Source organism: Periplaneta americana, chromosome 4 (genome assembly GCF_040183065.1).
Source record: "Periplaneta americana isolate PAMFEO1 chromosome 4, P.americana_PAMFEO1_priV1, whole genome shotgun sequence".
In the NCBI taxonomy this organism is placed as follows: Eukaryota; Metazoa; Arthropoda; class Insecta; order Blattodea; family Blattidae; genus Periplaneta; species Periplaneta americana.
Genome location: NC_091120.1, coordinates 163,524,473 through 163,544,716, shown reverse-complemented (window position 1 = coordinate 163,544,716; position 20,244 = coordinate 163,524,473). Strand labels below are relative to the sequence as shown.

The 20,244-nt window shown below is 36.0% G+C and overlaps 1 protein-coding gene across 2 annotated transcripts in view; it reads right to left on the bottom strand.

The window, feature by feature from the left end:
• LOC138698379 (glutamate receptor ionotropic, kainate 2-like) overlaps positions 1 to 20,244 on the bottom strand; it is a 1,224,444-nt gene that overhangs the window by 104,480 nt on the left and 1,099,720 nt on the right. For both annotated transcript variants that reach the window (XM_069824251.1, XM_069824250.1), the window contains exon 9: positions 8,875 to 9,078. In XM_069824251.1, coding sequence (XP_069680352.1) covers positions 8,875 to 9,078 — 204 coding nt within the window. The remainder of the gene's footprint in view (positions 1 to 8,874; positions 9,079 to 20,244) is intronic.

Here is a 20,244-nt window from a genome sequence, read left to right as displayed (position 1 = left end):
GCCGTTCATTTCGATACAGGCTTCAGTTCTTTTGTGCATATTATCGCACTATAGACTATTGCATCTAATTCCAATTGCCAGTTTCGTCCTTCGTACTAGTAACTCATGTTGAAATAATTCTGTACCTTCTCTATAAAAGAGTACCTTACGTACTGTAAATTCAATCTTCACTTCTGCCCGACCCGCACAGATAAAATTACTCAGACATGCTATCTACTGTCCGTCCGCAGGATCGCAGAAAGGGGGGGGGGAATCACGTGACAGTTAATTACTTAACGAGGCCCTTTTATTTAAGTTATATTAAACAGTTGTATAATATTACGTAAACGTCCAATTCCTAACAGAATGTTTTCAGAAAAGAGCTAAGACAGCCCAGCTTTTACAGTGGGGCGAACAGAAGCAGGTGGGGGAAATCGGGATGCGACGTAGGCAAACGGACAGTACCTGTGCGAAAATATGATTTAATATTGAAAATTCTTTCGTCACTGGAAAACGCGAACATATTTCTGGAACGTACTATACTCACTCAGTGCTGTTTACTATATACGGCCTTGGTTCTGTGAGGAGGACAGTTGGAACTTCATTAGTAGAAGGGGTGGGAGTGAAGTACATTCAAAAACTCAGGTAGAATAAAAATTGAAGTAAAAATAAAATGACGTCCCTGTACAAATCTCTTTACTGTGCTTTGTGTGCTGGTGCATTGTCGTAAGGCAACCAATAAAAATTCAACATTATAAAATAAGCAAATAATAAAAATTATTACAAGTTAAAGATTAGTAAGTAGAGGAAGTGATATAAATATGAAATAGTGTGATATACGACCTGAGACATGTTGTATTCTAGCGGAAGCCTTCCAAATTACTACGCACTGATACTCTCTTTCGCGGGAATGTGTTAGTCTGCAGTTAGAAGCTGAACTGTTGAAACGTTTATCATTATTGTGTTTTGAGAAAAGTGAAAATTTTGGCGGCAAGTTATTTTTTTGAATATGCATTATTCCTCAATGTTAGAAATATTAATGATATATTATATTCCTAAAAAGAAATAAGTTACGTTTATAGCAGGTTGTGTTTAATTGATTTCGTTTTTAAATTATGATATGTTTTGAGGTTATGAGTTATGACTTATAACACCAGTGTGTCACAAAATACATGAAACACTAGTATTTTTAGTATTCTATCTTTATACCCTGTTTCGTTGCTAGTGTTAGCACTGAAGGAGGGTGAGAACATCACTTTCTAACTAACTTAGAAAACAGTGGAATGAAAAGGCAATGCAAGAAGCCTTAAAATAAGTTAGAGAAAAGACGCGAGAGACGATTCATCTGGATTCAGTATTACGGTTGGGAAAACATTTTCTAATGAAGATGCTGAATGCTTGTTCTGTGCTTTTCTTAGTAGAGGCCATTTTGACTTTGCAATTTTGTTAATCTTGTAACTTGTTAATAGTATTCCATATTTGTACCTCAATTTTAATGAAGGAGCTATGTTAAATTTTGAGGACATTATTTTCTTCGAACATTTTATAACGTCTTAAGAGCTTCTAAGTCCATATATCATTCAGCAATAAACAGGACGATACTTTGCGTTCAATATGTAAAACATCCTAGATTCCTAAACGAAAGGACAAAATGGTATTCCATATTATTGTAACATTTCCTCAACAGAAATAAAGAAGAACGGAAATTATTGTGTGAAAATAAATAAATAAATAAATAAATAAATAAATAAATAAATAAATACATTTGAAATGAACAACAATGATTAATGTATTATTTTTATTATTTTTATGTCTCCGTTTGGTTTCCTTGTGAATAGATATTTGATCAACGAGATGTAGGATAAAAATGACGCCATATTTGAGAACTTACGTCCGAGCTGAACTCGCATCCCCACACCCACACCAACCACCCACCCATCCACCCACGGTCTCGCGTCTCCGTGACAGTGAGTCCTCTATGCTCGTATCAGCAATTCTGGGAAATCAGAGGAACAAAGTTTTCTGGAAGATTTCTTTCTTCTTATCTCGGTTCACATTGGTGCAAAAATGTCATAACGTCCGTGTAATTATTCCGTTCAAGACTCAACGGCAACCGGAAGCTCTTGGATTTATTGTTCCGGTAGAGCGCAGAAACATATTTCCATAACAAGTGCGTCCAGTTTGAAACACTGCCAAATAATAGTAACAAATGGGGGAGGCGGGTTCTAGATATCAACATGATTCATAGCCGACGCGAATATATACCGGGTGTGCAAGAAATTATTGCATATTACATTAGAGAAGATTTTGATGCTCTATACTTATTGCTCGTTAACTTCTCTAACAAACTTATAATCAACAAAGTATGGCGTTCGTAGTCGAGACGTTATTAAGTCGGCTTTCCAATCGGAAGACCGAAGTTCAAATCTCAGTGGAATTTATAGTAGACGAATTTGAAATAATTATATGTTGGGTTACTCCCGTTTTACCCGACGTCACCCCACCATTTTTACATGGTTCGCAATAAGATTTGTCTCTGCATGATGTCGATGTCTATATTGGACAAACGGGAAATCCTCGATAAACCCTTACTGCGCTTGTTTGTCACATATATCACTAAAGTTGAAAGGAAATTGAAGAGGTGGATTCCAAACTGGCGTAAGTCCAAATGATAAGCTATGGGAGAAATGACAAAAACTGATAAATTTATTGACTTCCTCAGATCAGTTTGAAAAACATATTATGCAGCCACTAAGTCAAAACTTAGAAGAGTCTGTTGAATAAACTTACACAGTTATATATAGGCTTAAAAAGGATAAATTAAAAAGTGAATAAAGCAAGTTAAAATCTAAAAAAAGGACTCAGGACACTTTGGAATCCACCTCTTCAATTAGTTAACTTTGATAATTTAATTCTTGTTTTTCTATCAGTAGGGGACGAATGTTGATGAAAAGTCATCGTCCTTATTTTTCACATTAGGACGATGCCTATTAATACAGAAATCTTTTCTATATTAATATCAATGGAAAAAATTAGTTATATTGCATTTTTTGCATTTTTCAATGTTTTTGAACTAATAGGTCACTTTTATATTTTCCCGGCATTTTTGGTCATTTTTAATACTTTGAAGAACTTTTAGATCATTTGGAATGCATTTTACTTTATTCTTTACCGATAGGTCTGTTAAAACATTTTCTAACCAAATAGGTGAGTAATAATTACCTATTGAATATGTGAATAACAGCGAAGTTTGAGTTTTATAGTTTGGAACAAACTCTAAAGTCCATCCCTCATTCCACTGAAAGCTTCACCTCACACAACGGAAGTAATATAAAATGCTTGACAACAGCTTAGTTTAAGTGAGGGCTTTGACCGCTACTGTTATTTTGTCGGTACGAGGGTGTCTTTAGAATTTGTTTGTTTGGAAGGGGAGAATCTTTCACCGTGTTCTGGACAGGACGTTGTGTCCCCATGGAAGCAAAGGGACAGTATTTTTAATACAAAGTTTGTAAGAATGCACGCTGCGCCCACAATTTGTTTTGTCATTCACACTCTCCCATCTGGAAGATCTGGTAACAAAAATGAAGAACGGAAGGAGGAGGCGACGGAGAATGAAGGCACTGTCACCATTGATTGAAACACAATTTAAACCCTCATTAAAATCTATAGGTTTTCCCTTAAAACCTTCATTTCTTTTGCATGCCCTTTTCCTTTATCTTAGCCAAAATCCAAGAAGTTACCCTCTCCGAGATTTGCAGGGCAGTCATTGAAACAGGGTGACTAATTTTTAAGAAGTTGTGGTGCGAGTACTTTGAATAATATTTAAATGGCATTTTCTTTTAATTATACGCCATTTTTCCATTAGTTTAAGGTCTTTTTAATGATCATTTTAAGTAGAGTTTTATGTCATCGACATCCGCCCCCTAGTTATCAGTAAACAAAGGCAAAAGGCCGCAGAAAGGCAAAATCTCTAAGGAGATACACGATGTTAACGGCACCAATGTTGAAGAAATAATGGTTGCATGGTGGTGTCTAACGCATTTACGAAGCTAAATCCTCCATTCCCTTTATACACAAAGCAAGGGGTGCAAGTGTAAATATTTTGATACTGTGTGCCAGTTTAGACTATATGAAGGTCTTTAGAGTACATGCACTCCAGCCTAAACATAAATCTTGCAGAAGCCCGCTCGCCAATGCCAATATTTGACGTAATGGAAGGATGCACTAATGCTAAAGTATCTGAAATTCTTGTGATGTACCGGTACTTAAACAATAAGAAAACCTGCAAACGTGGCAAGGAAGTTCTATCGCCAATTTCAAATCTGATTTTAAATATACCAATCTTCGTTGCTGTGCACCAAAGACTCCGAGATACAGGTTTCTTCGTCCTTGACATATTACTAACGAACTTACAATTTTGTATTCTTCATGTTTAAAAAGTAACTTCGAAACTTGAGAATTTTTTTGACATAATGTGGTTTAATAAATTATCCCCGATTATCTGTAAAAATATCTGCACGTATGCCCCTTGCATCATGTGTATATTAACGCTCAAAATCTTCATACAGAGTGTTAAAAAAGTATCCAATATTTTAGGTTGTGACAGTATGCATCAAAACAGAAAAAATGTCTAACAAACATGGGTTCTACAACACATACTTTCTACGATATGAACACTTGTTCATAGGAGATGCTCAATGAGACGTCTATTCATGGCAATGCATTCCATGTGTAATTTTCTAGGTGACCGTGTCTTTATATTCTTTTGTTTTATTTGTTGGATACGACTGTCTTTTGTGTGTAAGTATTGTTCAAATAAATAAAAAGCTATTGCCATATACAAAATTGAATGACACTCTTTATCCGATATCATTTAATAATTGTTCAAACTTCACGTTCAACTTTAATGTTAATAAATAAAGTTAACAGCTTGTTCTTTCAGAATTTTTGTTATCTTTTAATTTACAAGTGACTTTATCTGAAGTTTATAGAGAATTTACTTACAACACAGCTGTATTGTAAGTAATTTACTTAGTGCACTGTTATTTTCTGCGTTTCCATAGTAACCACTGAACGTGTTGTATCTTCAAGTTACAAGGCATGCAAAAAGAGCATGATTGTGCAAAAAATTACTTTCTGAACTAAAGAATTTTAAAATGAAGAAAAACATCTCAAATGATAAGACAAACATTGGAATTCACATTTAAAAGTGATCATTTGTAAAAGATTGCAGCTTTAATAGGTTGTGTTATGTCTCGGAGATTCAAAATTATCTCGGTTTGAAAAAAAAAAACAGAAATATTGTTTAATAACAAATTGTTTCGACTGTAAAATTCAAGAAATTTTTTAAATGAACTTATAGACAATGATACGATTATATTGACTGATTCAAAATTCAACAACCACCCAAATATTTATCACGTTTTAACATATTACGTATTAGGTGAATAATAGAGGGTGTTTCAAAAATACTTTGACAAACCTTGAGAGGATGTTTCTCACACCAAAACAAGAAAGAAGTTCTCATAAACTTATGTCCGAAAATCATCAGTTTTTTAGTTATTAATGAAAGAACATAATGAAACATCTGTTAGATACTGTCAGCTTGGTAGCAAGTGTTGCAACTTTAATCAATTCAGAAACTCATAACAATGAAAGTTTACGTTCAACGCATTTCTAGATATAATCCAACAACTTAATTTAAGTTTGTAAACGTTAATAATATTCATTTTGTTAGATAATCGAATGATGTTCTTGTGGAAGCAAGAAGAGAACATTTTGCACATTTGTTATGAGTTTCTGAATTGATTAACGTTGCAACACTTGCTACCAAGCTGACAATATCTAACAGATGTTTCATTATGTTCTTTCATCAATAAATAAAAGACTAAGGATTTTCGGACATATGTATATGAGAACTTTTTTTTTGTTTTGGTGTGAAGAACATGCCCCCAAGGTTTGTCAAAGTATTTCTGAAGCACTATATATAATAATGTATGTAATGGAATTACCCATTTGTATAATAAATAGCAGTAATGATGGGACAAATCTGACATTAAGATACTTGGGATTGAGTACATACACGCCTTTTACACTCAACTTTCAGATCAATGTATGTTTATAACATTTAAAATTGATTTTCTTTTTATTTTACTTAATTTTAATAAAAGGGGGAAGTAAATGTTAACTTAAGCGTAAAACTAACAGGTATAGAGTTTTCACACTGAGATCACAAATTTTCACATATCAGTAGCCGATTCGTTCATGTGGCGGATGTAGTTAGAGAGTCAGAGAAGGGTGTAATAGGTCAGGGTCGTTTACCATAATCTCAAGACATGTTTGAAAAGATACAGAATTTCTAAAATTTGTAATTTCTCAATAGAGATCTTTCCTTCTCCACTCTGTCCTAGAGTAGTGATCGACAGAATTTTTGTCATCACACTTCTCTAGCTGAAGAGGAGAATTGAAACCGAAACAGAGAAAACGCAAAACAACAAATAGAGTTTACACTCTTTGACGCAAGTTTATGTTTTCACAGATCATTGCCAAAGGTTTAATCCTTTGATTGCATTTGGTATTATCCTTCGCATTCTTTGTATTTTCCAAAATGGGACGATATTCTTTTACCCAGTTTGCGAATCTTCGACTTCGAATTGTAGAATTTGATACACCTTCACAAATGCTATTGCTTTGTCTTTTGACTTAGCCTACGTCTTTTGACTTTGCTTTGCAGATACGGAATTATTTGTGGAGTTTATTTCTCTTACATTGAAAATGTCCGTCAAGTATAATGATGTCCTTATTCAGATACAGCTATGTGATGTTTTACACCGAGAATAATATTACTTACTTACTTATTGGCTTTTAAGGACCCCGGAGATTCATTGCCGCCCTCACATAAGCCCGCCATTGGTCCCTATCCTGAGCAAGATTAATCCAGTCTCTGTCATCACATCCCACCTCCCTCAAATCCATTTTAATATTATCTTCCCATCTACGTCTCGGCCTCCCCAAAGGTCTTTTTCCCTCTGGCCTCCCAACTAACACTCTATATGTATTTCTGGATTCGCCCATACGTGATACATGCCCTGCCCATCTCAAACGTCTGGATTTAATGTTCCTAATTATGTTGGGTGAAGGATACAATGCGTGCAGCTCTGCGTTGTGTAACTTTCTCCATTCTCCTGTAACTTCATCCCTTTTAGCCTCAAATATTTTCCTAAGAACCGAGAATAATATTATTGTAATTAATGTACAATGGTGGCAAAAAAACCGGACCGACCCTTGTAGCTGATTTCAGAGCCTTATTCACTCCAGAGCACGATAGACTGGTAACTAAGACTTTCGTGGTTCGAATCCTGTCTGGGAAGGAAACTTTTTTGTGTTCCTTATTCAAATTTATTCCCAATACTTTTCGATTTCAGCGATATTTTACTACTTAATTAACGTATTATTCCCAGAACATGAATTTTCCCAGCGAGTATTTCAATAGTTTTTTTTCCCAACTTGGTGTAAAGTTTAAGAGGATATAGTAGCTTACATCAAGGACACAAAGTAAACATGAGATTGTCATTAATATTATGAAATATTTTAGTCTTAATTACTATTAAAGTGAATTCGCAATATAATGTATAATTTTCAAGTACAAATAAATAATATCTAGTTCAAAATAAAGTATTATTTATACAGAGTGTTTTTGTTTAGTCAACTTTCCGAAGACAGGGCTGAACCTCATAAGTGATACCATAAAGCTCACACATGAGGCAACTAAGCCAAGAGATAATGGGGTAGGATGGCTGGTTCCTTTTCCCTATACAGATATAAATTTCCAAAATTACATGGACAATACAGTCTACTAAACAACATTTCTTGTGAAATTTGATTAGTCCTTATAATTTCATTTTAATTAGTCAAATACCATGCTTTTAAGATTGACAGTAGTCTAATATTTGTTTACATTTCGATTGAACGTGATGCCACTGACAATGACTTTGCGCCCAGCACATATCAGTATACAATAGAGTATCAACTGCTTCAGCGTACGTATCGAGCAAAATAAATAATGACTGTTTATTTTAATTTTTAGAAAGTTAGACTCACAAAACCCATTTCTCGGAAAACCTTGACAGTACAGAAAAACATTATTTGACTTGTTTCTTCAGGTATTATGCTCCACCACCAATATTTTTGGCATATTAAAGACATAGTAACTTACGAATTTCACAATAAAACGTTAGTCCTATAGTATAATAATCTCAAATGATTACCTGTATTGTTTCAAGAAGCCCTAGGTCTTTATTTTCTCAAACTTTTATTAACGAATATCATATTCCACAAGACTTAGGTGTGCATCTATATCCTCTACTTTCACAGAAAAGTAATGGAATGTACTCATGTAATAACATTCATTTTGGCGTGGGAATTATCCAGTTTAATACGACTCTTGGTGATAATTTTCTGGAACGATTTTATTTCGCTTTAAACTCAAGTTTCTTGTCATTGGATAATTATTTCTCAACTTTCGTTCGTGAAGTAATTATCATGTCAAGAAATATTCGTTAAGCCTAATCAATTTATTAGAAAACTATCAGCACGTCTGGTATTGACCTACTGTTGAAAGTATAGGAATAACGCTCAATAATTTAGTTTAAAATACAGGTTCTGTAAGTAAATGTACAGCATAACATACAGTATTTGCCCAATATATAAGTCAATCAGGTCTCAGTTGAACTATGTCAACAAGCCACCAAAATTCGAGCTACCCTTTCAAGAAGAAGAAGGCTTTCTCCTTCGAGGATTTTTGGACATCATTTACTTGCACAAAACCACAGCATTGCATCTACCATCACCACTGAAGGAGGTGAGAATTTTGTTACGCAATTTTCTACTACTTACAAGGATGGTGATGACGACGAGGGTGACGTTCATGGTGCCAGGGTCGAAGAATGCGCTGCGGTCGGTGATGTTGACACCCCCGCTGGGGCTCCACTCACCCACTTTGACGAGGGCATGCTGCTTGAGCTTTAACAGGTCAAGCTTGAACTGAATTCGTCGCCCTTCTTTGAACTCGATGGGACCGCTCAGGCCCTTGAGCTCCACCTGCAAAACATGCAAGATCTTCTCCATATGTTCACAAAGTACCAAGGGATATTTACAGTATACATAGCATGGGTGTCCAAACCAGGAGATGTTGCACGCCAAGCATGCTCTGCTAAGGTCGATAACTTTCCATATAAAATAGGAAAAACGATCTTAAAGACTATGCGCTCCGGGTTGCTTACGCCAGGAGTTACCTCGTAAGAGTTACTGTACAATTGGACATCTATGATATAATATAGAGAGCCAGCGAGAGACGTTGCCATGCAAAAGAGTATGTTGTTTGATAAAATAATAGTTACTCCATATTTGGCAATAACAAATGTAGTAGATTCTACAGGGTTGTTTCCGATCTCTGATAAAGAATTTGAATGACGTCATGTTTATATAATATATTTCAACAGAAGTACATCTAACACTTAGATCTTTTCTTTTTGCGAGAAATTTGCAGATCGTTGTTTCTTAGTTACATTCCAATGCATAATTTACTTGACCCGTGCAGTCACTACATTGTCGTGAGTTGCTGGAAACTGGATTGTACTACTGCTTATTATTCAACGAGCAAACGAATTTCGCACGGGCAATTCATTGTTTTTTGTGTTGCAACGTCACTTTTCCGAACTCAGATTAGATTTGAACCAGATTAATGTACGTAAACCGAGTGCAATATTATACAATACGACCAAGTCGTAATCTCTGTACATTTTCTGAACTAATTATTACTCTCCAGTCGTCTGTCTTTATACATTAAGCCCTAGTCCGCCAGAAGTTCAGAGACTGTCAGTTCAGAACGGTAGATCACTGAAGGAGGCCACACATTATTCAGTCCATGCTGACAGTTGTGAACTAACAGTCTGATGGAATGGTCCCAGGACTGCAGTTCGACTGTCTGTTCACCGCGCGCGCGCACGCACGCACGCACGCACGCACACACACACACACTCTAGCAATCTGATATATACGTGAAAAGTTTTAGTTCAATTCCATTGTAAAAATGGTGCGTACCGTCATAAAAACCGGAATGAAGATTACATTGTTTCTAATGTTGCTGCCCTTAACATCAAAACAAAATCGAAAACGACAGTGGATGAAAAAGTGGTTGTTAAATCGTGAAAAATATGTCACACATGAAGCGTCTGGAATGTCTGCAAAATATTAGCAGTGAAGATTTGGAAACATATTTAAGAATTGATGAATAATATTTCGGAAAATTATTGAAAATAATCAAATCTTATATTCGGAGAAAAATACAATAATGAGTAGTGCAATCAGTGCGCGCGAAATATTAGTAGTGACGTTAAGATATTTAGCAACTGGCAACATTTGAAGATTTAAAATTTTCTGCAGTCATCTCTCCACAAGCAATTGGAAAAATCTTTCCAGAAACATGCCATTTTATATAAAGAATGTCTCTCCAATCTTTAGAGTCAAAATTATGCATATGATAGAGGACTGTAAACTGAGCATTTTTACACAAGGAACCAGTGGTCTGAAATGCACATTTCAGGAGCTATAAGGTCTTGAACAAGTAATAAGTTTGAAGAACATTTTTGGAAGCTGCTTAAATTTTTTACACACATAAACAACTTACATCTCATAGCAACTGTTCAAAGTGGTGATCATCAGCGTTGATACATCCAGAACAATGAAATTTTGCTCCACTCTCTTGAACATCCCTGGTGTCTGTTGTACAATGAGGCAGGCAGAGAAAAATCTGTTGCCCAGATGATCATGGATATAAAGTGAACAGTGTTACAATTCCCTTGCAAACAACAAGATATTTACTGTTTCATTTCCAACAATAACTTAAGAGCTCAGAGCAGTTGTTGAAAATGGCGACCACCTGTCTCAATACATGTATTACAACGACGCATCAAATTTTGCAAGCAATAACAAATAACAAGTATCACCATGGAAGCGCTAGGCAGTTGTTTGTTATCAAAATTAAAGCAGCTTACACGTCCCTCACATACACTTTCAAGATCTCGTGGCGTCCGAAATATCCATTTACGACCACTGCACTGGTTTCTTATATCAAATGCTCAGTTTAGAGTCCTCTATCATCTGTATAATTTTGACCCTGAAGGTTGGAGACGCCCTGTATAAAGCTCTGAAGGCGAAGTATATGAAAGTAAGTATTGATTAACTACACTGTGCATTATACAAATACTTATTTAAAATCAAATGTACAAAAACTGTAACTGAAATAAAATCATGTTCCTTACGAAAAGCACTGCGAATGTTATTAATTTTCTTTTTAACTGTATCAACAGTGCCTTCGTTGTCTTGTAACAGGTCACCAATTTTTCATGTTATGCTTGTAATTTTACTTTTCTATTGCTATATTATTTAGACGATGTTCCAAAAAAAAAAACGAGTGGTCTAGGCCTACAGTAAATCAATAAATCTACTAATAAATGTGTAATCAGATGATCACCCATAGTAGAACTCATTGTTAAGAGCAAAAACTTTTACTAAGCTGAAAATTCCGACCTGCAGGCACAATATGCGAATATATGGACCAAGGTTGCCAGTTTGGGCGATATTTCGCCGTTTGGACTATATAAACAGAGATTTTGCGACATATTTTTTTAAGAATTGCAACTAACGCCATTTAGGCGAATTTCGCTCGAAATTTTGTGAAATTTGGGCGACATAGGACAAATCACTTAATCGTTTATTAATTTAATTTTATTGAGTAGTCCATTGCTGATACATCGCTAATACAATTGAAGTGGTAAGATCAATAACCATTCAAGTCCATTTACACAACTTTGGAGAATGCAAAACTTTTTTTTTATTTCTTACCTAATTAGTATTAATATTTCTGGTTGTTTTAGAGATCAAGACAAAGTAGTATAAAAACTTTTAAAGTTGTAACACTTGTGGAAATATCCGAAATTTAATTTCAAATTTGCAGAAAATGAATGGCCAAAAGTGGGTTTGAATGGTTTTTGAGCTCACCGATTCAATGCTTGATATGAAATATTAGACTTATCATTGTTGACACGCCGGAACTTGTTTTTATATCCAAGAAAACTTTATTATAGTTGTTTGTGTTTATTCTCAACATTATAGTTGGGCGCCGGAACTTTTCACCGATCTTTGACACTTGTTTAAACAAACGTATCGCTATTTATTCCTCGCCCCAGGAAGCAGGCTTACTGCGCTATTTTTTCTTAATTTGAGACCAATAAAATCATCAATACTGAATTTATAGATGAAGCATTTTAGAGAATTTTCTAACAACGTGAAAAATAGCAATCTAACCGTTTCTACTTCAGCTCCCTAAATATTTAATTATTTCGAAGGTGTTAATATTGAGATTGGTTTAATTTGTAGGGGCGGGGGGTATAACAGTGACTTGTGTTGTGCAAAATTGGAGAAGTGGGGAAAATTTGGAAAGATCGGCACGAAAGCCAATGCAAAGCGTATGCCATAAATACTAAATGAAGAGTCCACTGCAAGAATGATGGATGTCATTTGGAATACATTTTGCAGGAGAAGCAATTGACAGTTTGAAATGCTTAGCGCTCAAAGCTTAACTGTGATTTTTCGATCATTACTGGACAATGACTATCAGTGTTAATGCCATACAACTCTCTATGTACATTCTATATGTCTTAAGCTATGCATTGACAGTCTTGGTTCATTTTCGACAAGAAAGTGACATCCATCATTCTTGCAGTGGACTCTTCAAATATGACATAAAGTAGGTCTAACAATATTATATTATTATAAAAACGCATATATTGAGATTACTTATTTTTAAAGTAGAAAATTGGCGACATTGGGCTACACTAGCACCACAATCTAGTATATACAGTCACGAAGCTTGAGTTCTTGAGGGTGCTAGGAACAATAGACTCTGCCGGTACTATTTCGCATTGTCTGTAACGAGGCGATAGTAGCGATCCTAGTGGTTGGCATCTATCTATGGATGCACATTTCCTACGTATTGAGCTTCGTGACTGTATATGCTAGACTGTACTAGCACTAAGATTTGGCGACTTCATGTAAACTCAATCTGGCAACCCTGATACGGACATACACAGTTTAGCGTCATTTTTATTCAACTACAGGCCTAAACCTTTCGACCGCCTGCGTGTGTGTGTCGAAATCTTAACTGAAGGCCAGATTTGTCACAGCTCGGAACTGTAGATGAATTGTGCGTGTATGGGAACCATTAGAAGTGCACAATGTCTGTCAGTGAGTATTGAGATTGTGTGGATCGCTCTCATAGAGTGTGCGATTCGCTCTGCGAATGAATCATTGAGTCAGTGAATAGTAAATCAAGGAGTAAGTCGTTGATAGGCCTATCATTAATATCAGAAACTATGCTCTATGTCTGGGCCATTATGTGGTCCGCTGATCAATCACCGACGCAAGCCATTTGGGGCATCGTTTCCCTTAATTATCTCATCAGATGACGCAGAGATCCGCAGAGAGAGGCTGGAATATGATTAATGGTTCGGCGTCTTGACACTCCCTCTTCCTTCTCTGGAGTCAACAGCAGCGGGAATGTTGAGAATTTGATTAGCGAATAATTTTTTGTAGTCATTATTTTATCTGGTCCTCCTCTGAAGCTCAAATCATAGAGTCTCTAGTTATAAACAAATTGGATTCAGCTTTGATTTCCGACAGAAATGTTGAAAGTCATTTCATTCTTTAGACAAATGTCCCTTTTCTTGAGTCTGTTGTGTTGTCCGCGCAATGCTTAATAATATTCTTTCATGTTCAAGTAGGAATTTAGTTACACAATGGGTCGATTTCTAAAACGAAGTCTAGATCACGGCCATGGCTTTAAACCGCGTTTGGATTTATAAAACGAGGTCTTTTTCATTTTCCTGAGCCGCGGCTCGAAACCATGTTCAGAAAGCAGAGACCACGGCTGGGGCAGGTTTAAAATCACGGCTTCATGTATACAAGATGGAGGCAGTAGATCAGCTGGATGACTATGAAAGGAAAATTTGAGTTTACGAATATTAAATCCCGGATTAGAGTGATGAGAAACAAGAATAATCCTTTGTAACTATATAACGACGATAATTTAATGTGATTTTCGAAGGAATCAACGCAAAATTTAGGAAGAATGCTAAATAATAATCTGCAACGAAATGCAAGAGGCGCCAGGTTGATAAGTTTTTTTGCACCTTCTTCTTGCTTTGAAGGAAGAGAGATATAATATTTTACATTAATTACACCTTTATGTCTATAAGACGATATAACTTAATTCTTAGTATTTACAGTAGTTTTGGACATTTTATTTAATACTCGAATATGATGTGGTCCTACAAGAATATGTATGAAGCAAACGTGATATTGTCTTCTTATTTTAAGTTTTATGCTACTGAGGCTTTCCACGTAGTAGGCCTATTAGTCTATATGTGAAAATAGAATCATACAACATTTTAGTTTTAATTAAAATTTTAACAAAGTTAATATTTAGGTTATTGATTCGTTAGACCCGGGTTTTCAGGTAGCTAATATTGGTAGTAGCTATGAACAAATTATGAACTACAACACAAAGGCTCGATTTGTGCTAATTATTTGGGAAATATCGTTCTGGTACCAAAAAATCGGTTCCCTATTAAATACCAAGTAATGATAGGATTTTGAACGCACTCTGTAAATTAGTAAATGTAATCGTAACAATAACTTAGTTGAGAACAATAGTAATATACGTTACAAGAGCGGTATGTTGACGTTTTCATGGTCGAGGAAAAGATTGAAAAAGCGAAACGTAGTTGAGCTTTTTTAATTTCCGAGAACATGAAAACAAACATACCGCTCGTGTATCGTACACTATTTTGTGCGAAGATCGTTTATTACATACCTGAAAGACGAATTTCTAATTAGTTGCAATGAAATCTCCATGTTGGTTTCTGTTTAATGACGCCAACTTCGGAACACCAAAATATCTTTCTTCAACATTATTGCTGTAAAATGTTTTCTGTGTTTACTATACTCCAGCAGGCCGTGATATACGTCTGTCTTTTTTTTGTTCCCTAGTCTATAAATGCGAACTTAAAACAAACGGTAAGGTTATGTAATGATTTATTTTTCATTTTAATATTTTAACAATATTATTTATATAACATACATGTTACTTGTATCAGGAATGCAATAAGTTTCGTGGAGTAGTAGACTTTACTTAATTTTTGCAAATATTTAAAAACAATAATTAACATTGCAATTTAGGTGAAATTGCAGTGGTAAGTTTCCAATTTATAATTATTACTATGTTAAACGTCTCTAAAAATAATATGTTAAAAGCCTAAAGTAGTAAAATGAATGTCGCGCTTAAGCGGTAAGAAGAGGGAAATTGTTATGTGTGTTACGTTGGGAATACTGAATGTGGTATTTCACACTTACCGCATATTCGTTCTGTGAGGAAAACAAGCAAATACGCACGATCTCGCACAAAAGAATGTGACTTACTGCAATTCAATAAAAATATTAATCCCGATGTTCATTTCTTTGTAAGATCGACTGTTTAAAGGAATAAAAATCGATTCTTAGCTGCGTTGCCATATATAAAACCCACGAACCTCGGTTTCTCCTCAAGCCACGTCTCGACTTCGTTTTAGAAATCGCGTAAGAATTCAGACTTCGATCGCGGTTTAAAAGTCGAGGTTTGGAACCACGATTTCGTCCGTGTTTTAGAAATCAACCCAATAAGTAGGCTCCTCTAGAACAGGGGTCGTCAGCACAGAGCACGCTGGGGCTAGCCTCTCTTACCCGCGGAAAACGCAGTGCACTATAGTGCTCTCGTAGCTGCTAGCGGGTATGCTCTCTATCTCTCCCTGTTGCACGACAGTGCACACGGGACAGCACCGCGTACCCATTGCACATTTCAGCGAGTGCTGACGACCACTGCACTAGAGCAAGACAACTTTAAGTCCTATTATCTCAAAGCTATGCCTCATGGGCTTGATCCACTTTAACTCTGAACGCCTCATATGATTATCCATAATCTCATACAGCAAAAAATATAACATAACCTAAGTAATATAAACAAGATAAATGATAGAAAAGGTTTATTTAAGGATGATGGAATAAACATGAATCATTTTAAAAGGTAGGCCTACTTCCGTTTCTCTTACTGCAATTTAATAATTTATCCACACTTATTTTAAAACGATAGGCTACTTATTCCTCCGCTGTAGCAACTAGAACCTACAGCAACGTATCACATTGTACAGGAAAGTCTACACATTCTTAATAGTGAACATCCTATGAAGTTGTTTACTCAACTGTCTGAAGACATGTCTGAACCTCAAAAGTGATATCTATAAGGCACAACTTATGAGATAACTAAGTCAAGAGATAGTGGGGTAGTGTGGTCAATCTCTTTCCCCCTCCATTGCATACATATCCGATTAGCTTCATATTACACTAATCAGACTTCAGATGCATACAAAAAATTCCTCTTCCTCTGACACATATCGTCAAGTCAGATGTTACTTGCTTACTTATGGCTTTTAAGGAACCCGCAGGTTCATTGCCGTCCTCACATAAGCCCGCCACCGGACCCTATCCTGAGCAAGATTAATCCAGTCTCTATCATCATATCCCACCTCCCTCAAATCCATTTTAATATTATCCTCCCATCTACGTCCCGGCCTCTCCAAGGGTCTTATTCCCTCCGGCCTCCCAACTAACACTCTATATGCATTTATGGATTCTCCCATATGTGCTACATGCCCTGCCCATCTCAAACGTCTGGATTTAATGTTCCTAATTATGTCAGATGAAGAATACAATGCGTGCAGTCCTGCGTTGTGTAACTTTCTCCATTCTCCCGTAACTTCATCCCTCTTAGCCCCAATAATATTTTCATAAGAACCTTATTCTCAAACATTCTTAATCTCTGTTCCTCTCTCAAAGTGAGAGTCCAAGTTTCACAACCATATAGAACAACCGGTAATATAACTGTTTCATAAATTCTAACTCTCAGATTGTTTGACAGCAGACTAGATGACATTTCAGGCATTTCCCGTATTTATTCTGCGTTTAATTCCCTCCCGAGTGTCATTTATATTTGTTACTGTTGCTCCAAGATATTTTAATTTTTCTATCTCTTCGAAGGATAAATCTCCAATTTTTATATTTCCATTTCGTACAATATTCTGGTCACAAGACATAATCATATACTTAGTCTTTTCGGGATTTACTTCCAAACCTATCGCTTTACTTGCTGCAAGTAGAATTTCCGTGTTTTCCCTAATCTTTTGTGCATTTGCTCCTAACATATTCACGTCATCCGCATAGAGAAGAAGCTGATGTAACCCGTTCAATTCCAAACCCTCTGTGTTATCCTGAACTTTCCTAATGGCATATTCTAGAGCGAAGTTAAAAAGGAAAGGTGATAGTGCATCTCCTTGCTTTAGCCCGCAGTGAATTGGAAATGCACCAGACAGAAGCTGGCCTATACGGACTCTGCTGTAAGTTTCACTAAGACACATTTTAATTAATCGAACTAGTTTCTTGGAAATACCAAATTCAATAAGAATATTATATAAAACTTCTCTCTTAACCGAATTAGATGTACTGCCTGATAATAGATACGTATGAGCCAGAAACTCAATCAGAGGTAGTCCCATGATGTAAGTAACCATAAATATTCTCGCAGTTTATGGTAGCATCTAGATCTTTGGGTGTACGTTTAATATTCTAGGTGACACCCTGTGTTTCTTGGCATATGAAGAGAAAGAAAAGTGGGTCAGCGAGGTATTTGAAATTTAGACTATTTCCGGCACAGAGTGAACTCTACCAGAACAAACAACTATATAAATTAAAACTTCTTTTCAGAACTAAAATATTCCTCCGTACTTCCAAGTACATTCACATTAAGGTCAATTTTATTTTACTTCTCAAAAAAGAGGGCACCATATCACTCTACAAGATTGAAAAGAGCTAGAAAAATACGACATTGGCAATGCGTTCGATCTTTGGTATTCGCCAGGATATTTAGCGTATCGGAACAATTCCTACTTCCGCTACACAAAACAATCCACAAAGTCTGTGTTTCTCAACTCGTGGTCAGTGATTTGGGTGGTGTAGTGATGATAGTAGTGCTAGTTTATTTAATGATGATTTGAATTTATTAAAACCTGACCAAAAGGTAACGATTATGAATCAATATCTCTGGCCCACTCTTAAGGCTCATTCACAATGACAATTAAACATAAGTAAGCGTTAACTTAACGTTACATAAAATCAAGAAGTCATACCATCATTCACGATGGGAACATAAACATAACAGCAAACATACTTGGTAACCTTGGAAACATAACAACGACGCCAATTCTTCATATTCTGTCGTATACTTCAGCACACTGTGTTCTGTTTGCAAATCACGTAAGCATAAGCATGAAAGTTTGGAGTTTGCAAACTTTCATGTTAACGTCTTACGGTAATGTTTATGTCAATGCTTATGTGAATCATTGTGAATGATCCCATTTGGTAGCATGGGCGCAAACTTCTATGTTTATGTTACGGTTATGTTTAATTTTCATTGTGAATGGGCCTTTACTTATCCCTTACAGTGTGCTCCACTCAACCAAATCAAAACCGTATTTCTTAATGATTTAGATAAAGTTACCAGAGGAGCATGCAAAGAGCTTATTGGTCTTCCTCATGACTGCCCTGACGGAATGCTTTACTCCCCTAAAAAATATTGTGGTCTTTCGTTAATGAAAGCATCTTGGGAAGCTTATGTGCAACACATAAATATCTGTAATACTCTTCTTTGTGTTGATGACTGTCATCTCCACATTGTTAGGGACCTTGTAAGAGAAAAAGATTCTGCTCTGTCAAAATTGAATATCACCACTATTGATGTTATCAACTGGTCAGGTCGTAAAATTCGTAAACACTTAAGAAATGAAGTATTCCACACTTGGACAAACCATACCTTGCGTGGTAAAGGGATTATTGTTTATAGTGATCTCCCCAAGGCTAACTCATGGGTAAGCAATCGAAAGGGCCTATCTTCCTCAGAATGGACCAATGCTTTAAAAATGTCAAGCAATATTTCGGCGGTTCGCGCAATACCGGGCAGAACTCTAAGCACAACCCGCTGCCGTCATCCAGACTGTAGTGAGCTTGGAACACTTGGACACGTGCTTGGACAATGCCCTAAAGGCGAGCTGCTGATCAATGCTAGACATCATCGTGTACGACATGCTTTGGCGACATCGTTAAAAACTTTAAATTGGGAGATTCATGAGGAAGTACATTGTGTATCTTCAGATGGTTCTTTCAGACGGGCAGACATTATTGCTATAATGAACGCTTAAAACGGGCTCTTGTTCTTGACCCTACTATACGTTTCGAAAGGAATCTAAATCAGGCCACCGAAGTTGATATTGAGAAGAAGTCTGCCGTATCTTTCTCAAAAGTACAACGTCCCTCTTAAACAATGGTCCGTCATTGGTTTGCTGTTTGGCAGTAGAGGTTCAATCACAAAATTCACATGGAATTATCTTAAGGAACTTCACATTCCTTTTGATTCTGTAATGTCTATTCTTATAAATATTATCAAGGATTCTCTTCAAATATTACATCATCATCTCTATTTCAATTAATTCACTTATATTATTTGCCTTCAACAATTAACTTTCTTTTTTCTTTAATGTATCACATCACATATTGTACATGTTTATTGTATTCAGGACCCTTGTGGTCACTCAAATTCTTTGAGCTGATGTCTTTAATGAATAAATAAAATAAATTACTCACTCAGCCTCAAAATAGAACTTAGGCGAGAAATAAGCGAGGAATGCCGCAAATCTATGACGCGTTCCTCCAAGCTTCACTTTCCTTCCGAAGGAAGCCAGAATAAGAAAGTTATAGGTCATCACAATCATCAGCCTCCGTACGTTTTGAACTCATGAACCGTTAATTCAAAGACCATAATGTAATCGCAGGTTCATCGACGACGATAAGAAACCAGTATCCCTACGTATCATAATTTATGTAATGGACTTTCCGTAAAGGAATTGCCTGAATAAGGAAAATATGAATATATTATTTTTTTTTCTTTGAAAATAAACGTGAAAATTAATATGAAATATATCAAAGCATTTTTTTATTCCAAACATTGTCTCCGATCACTCTTTCAAATAACGGCAGCCAATGCCCTTATATTCTACAGTGTATACA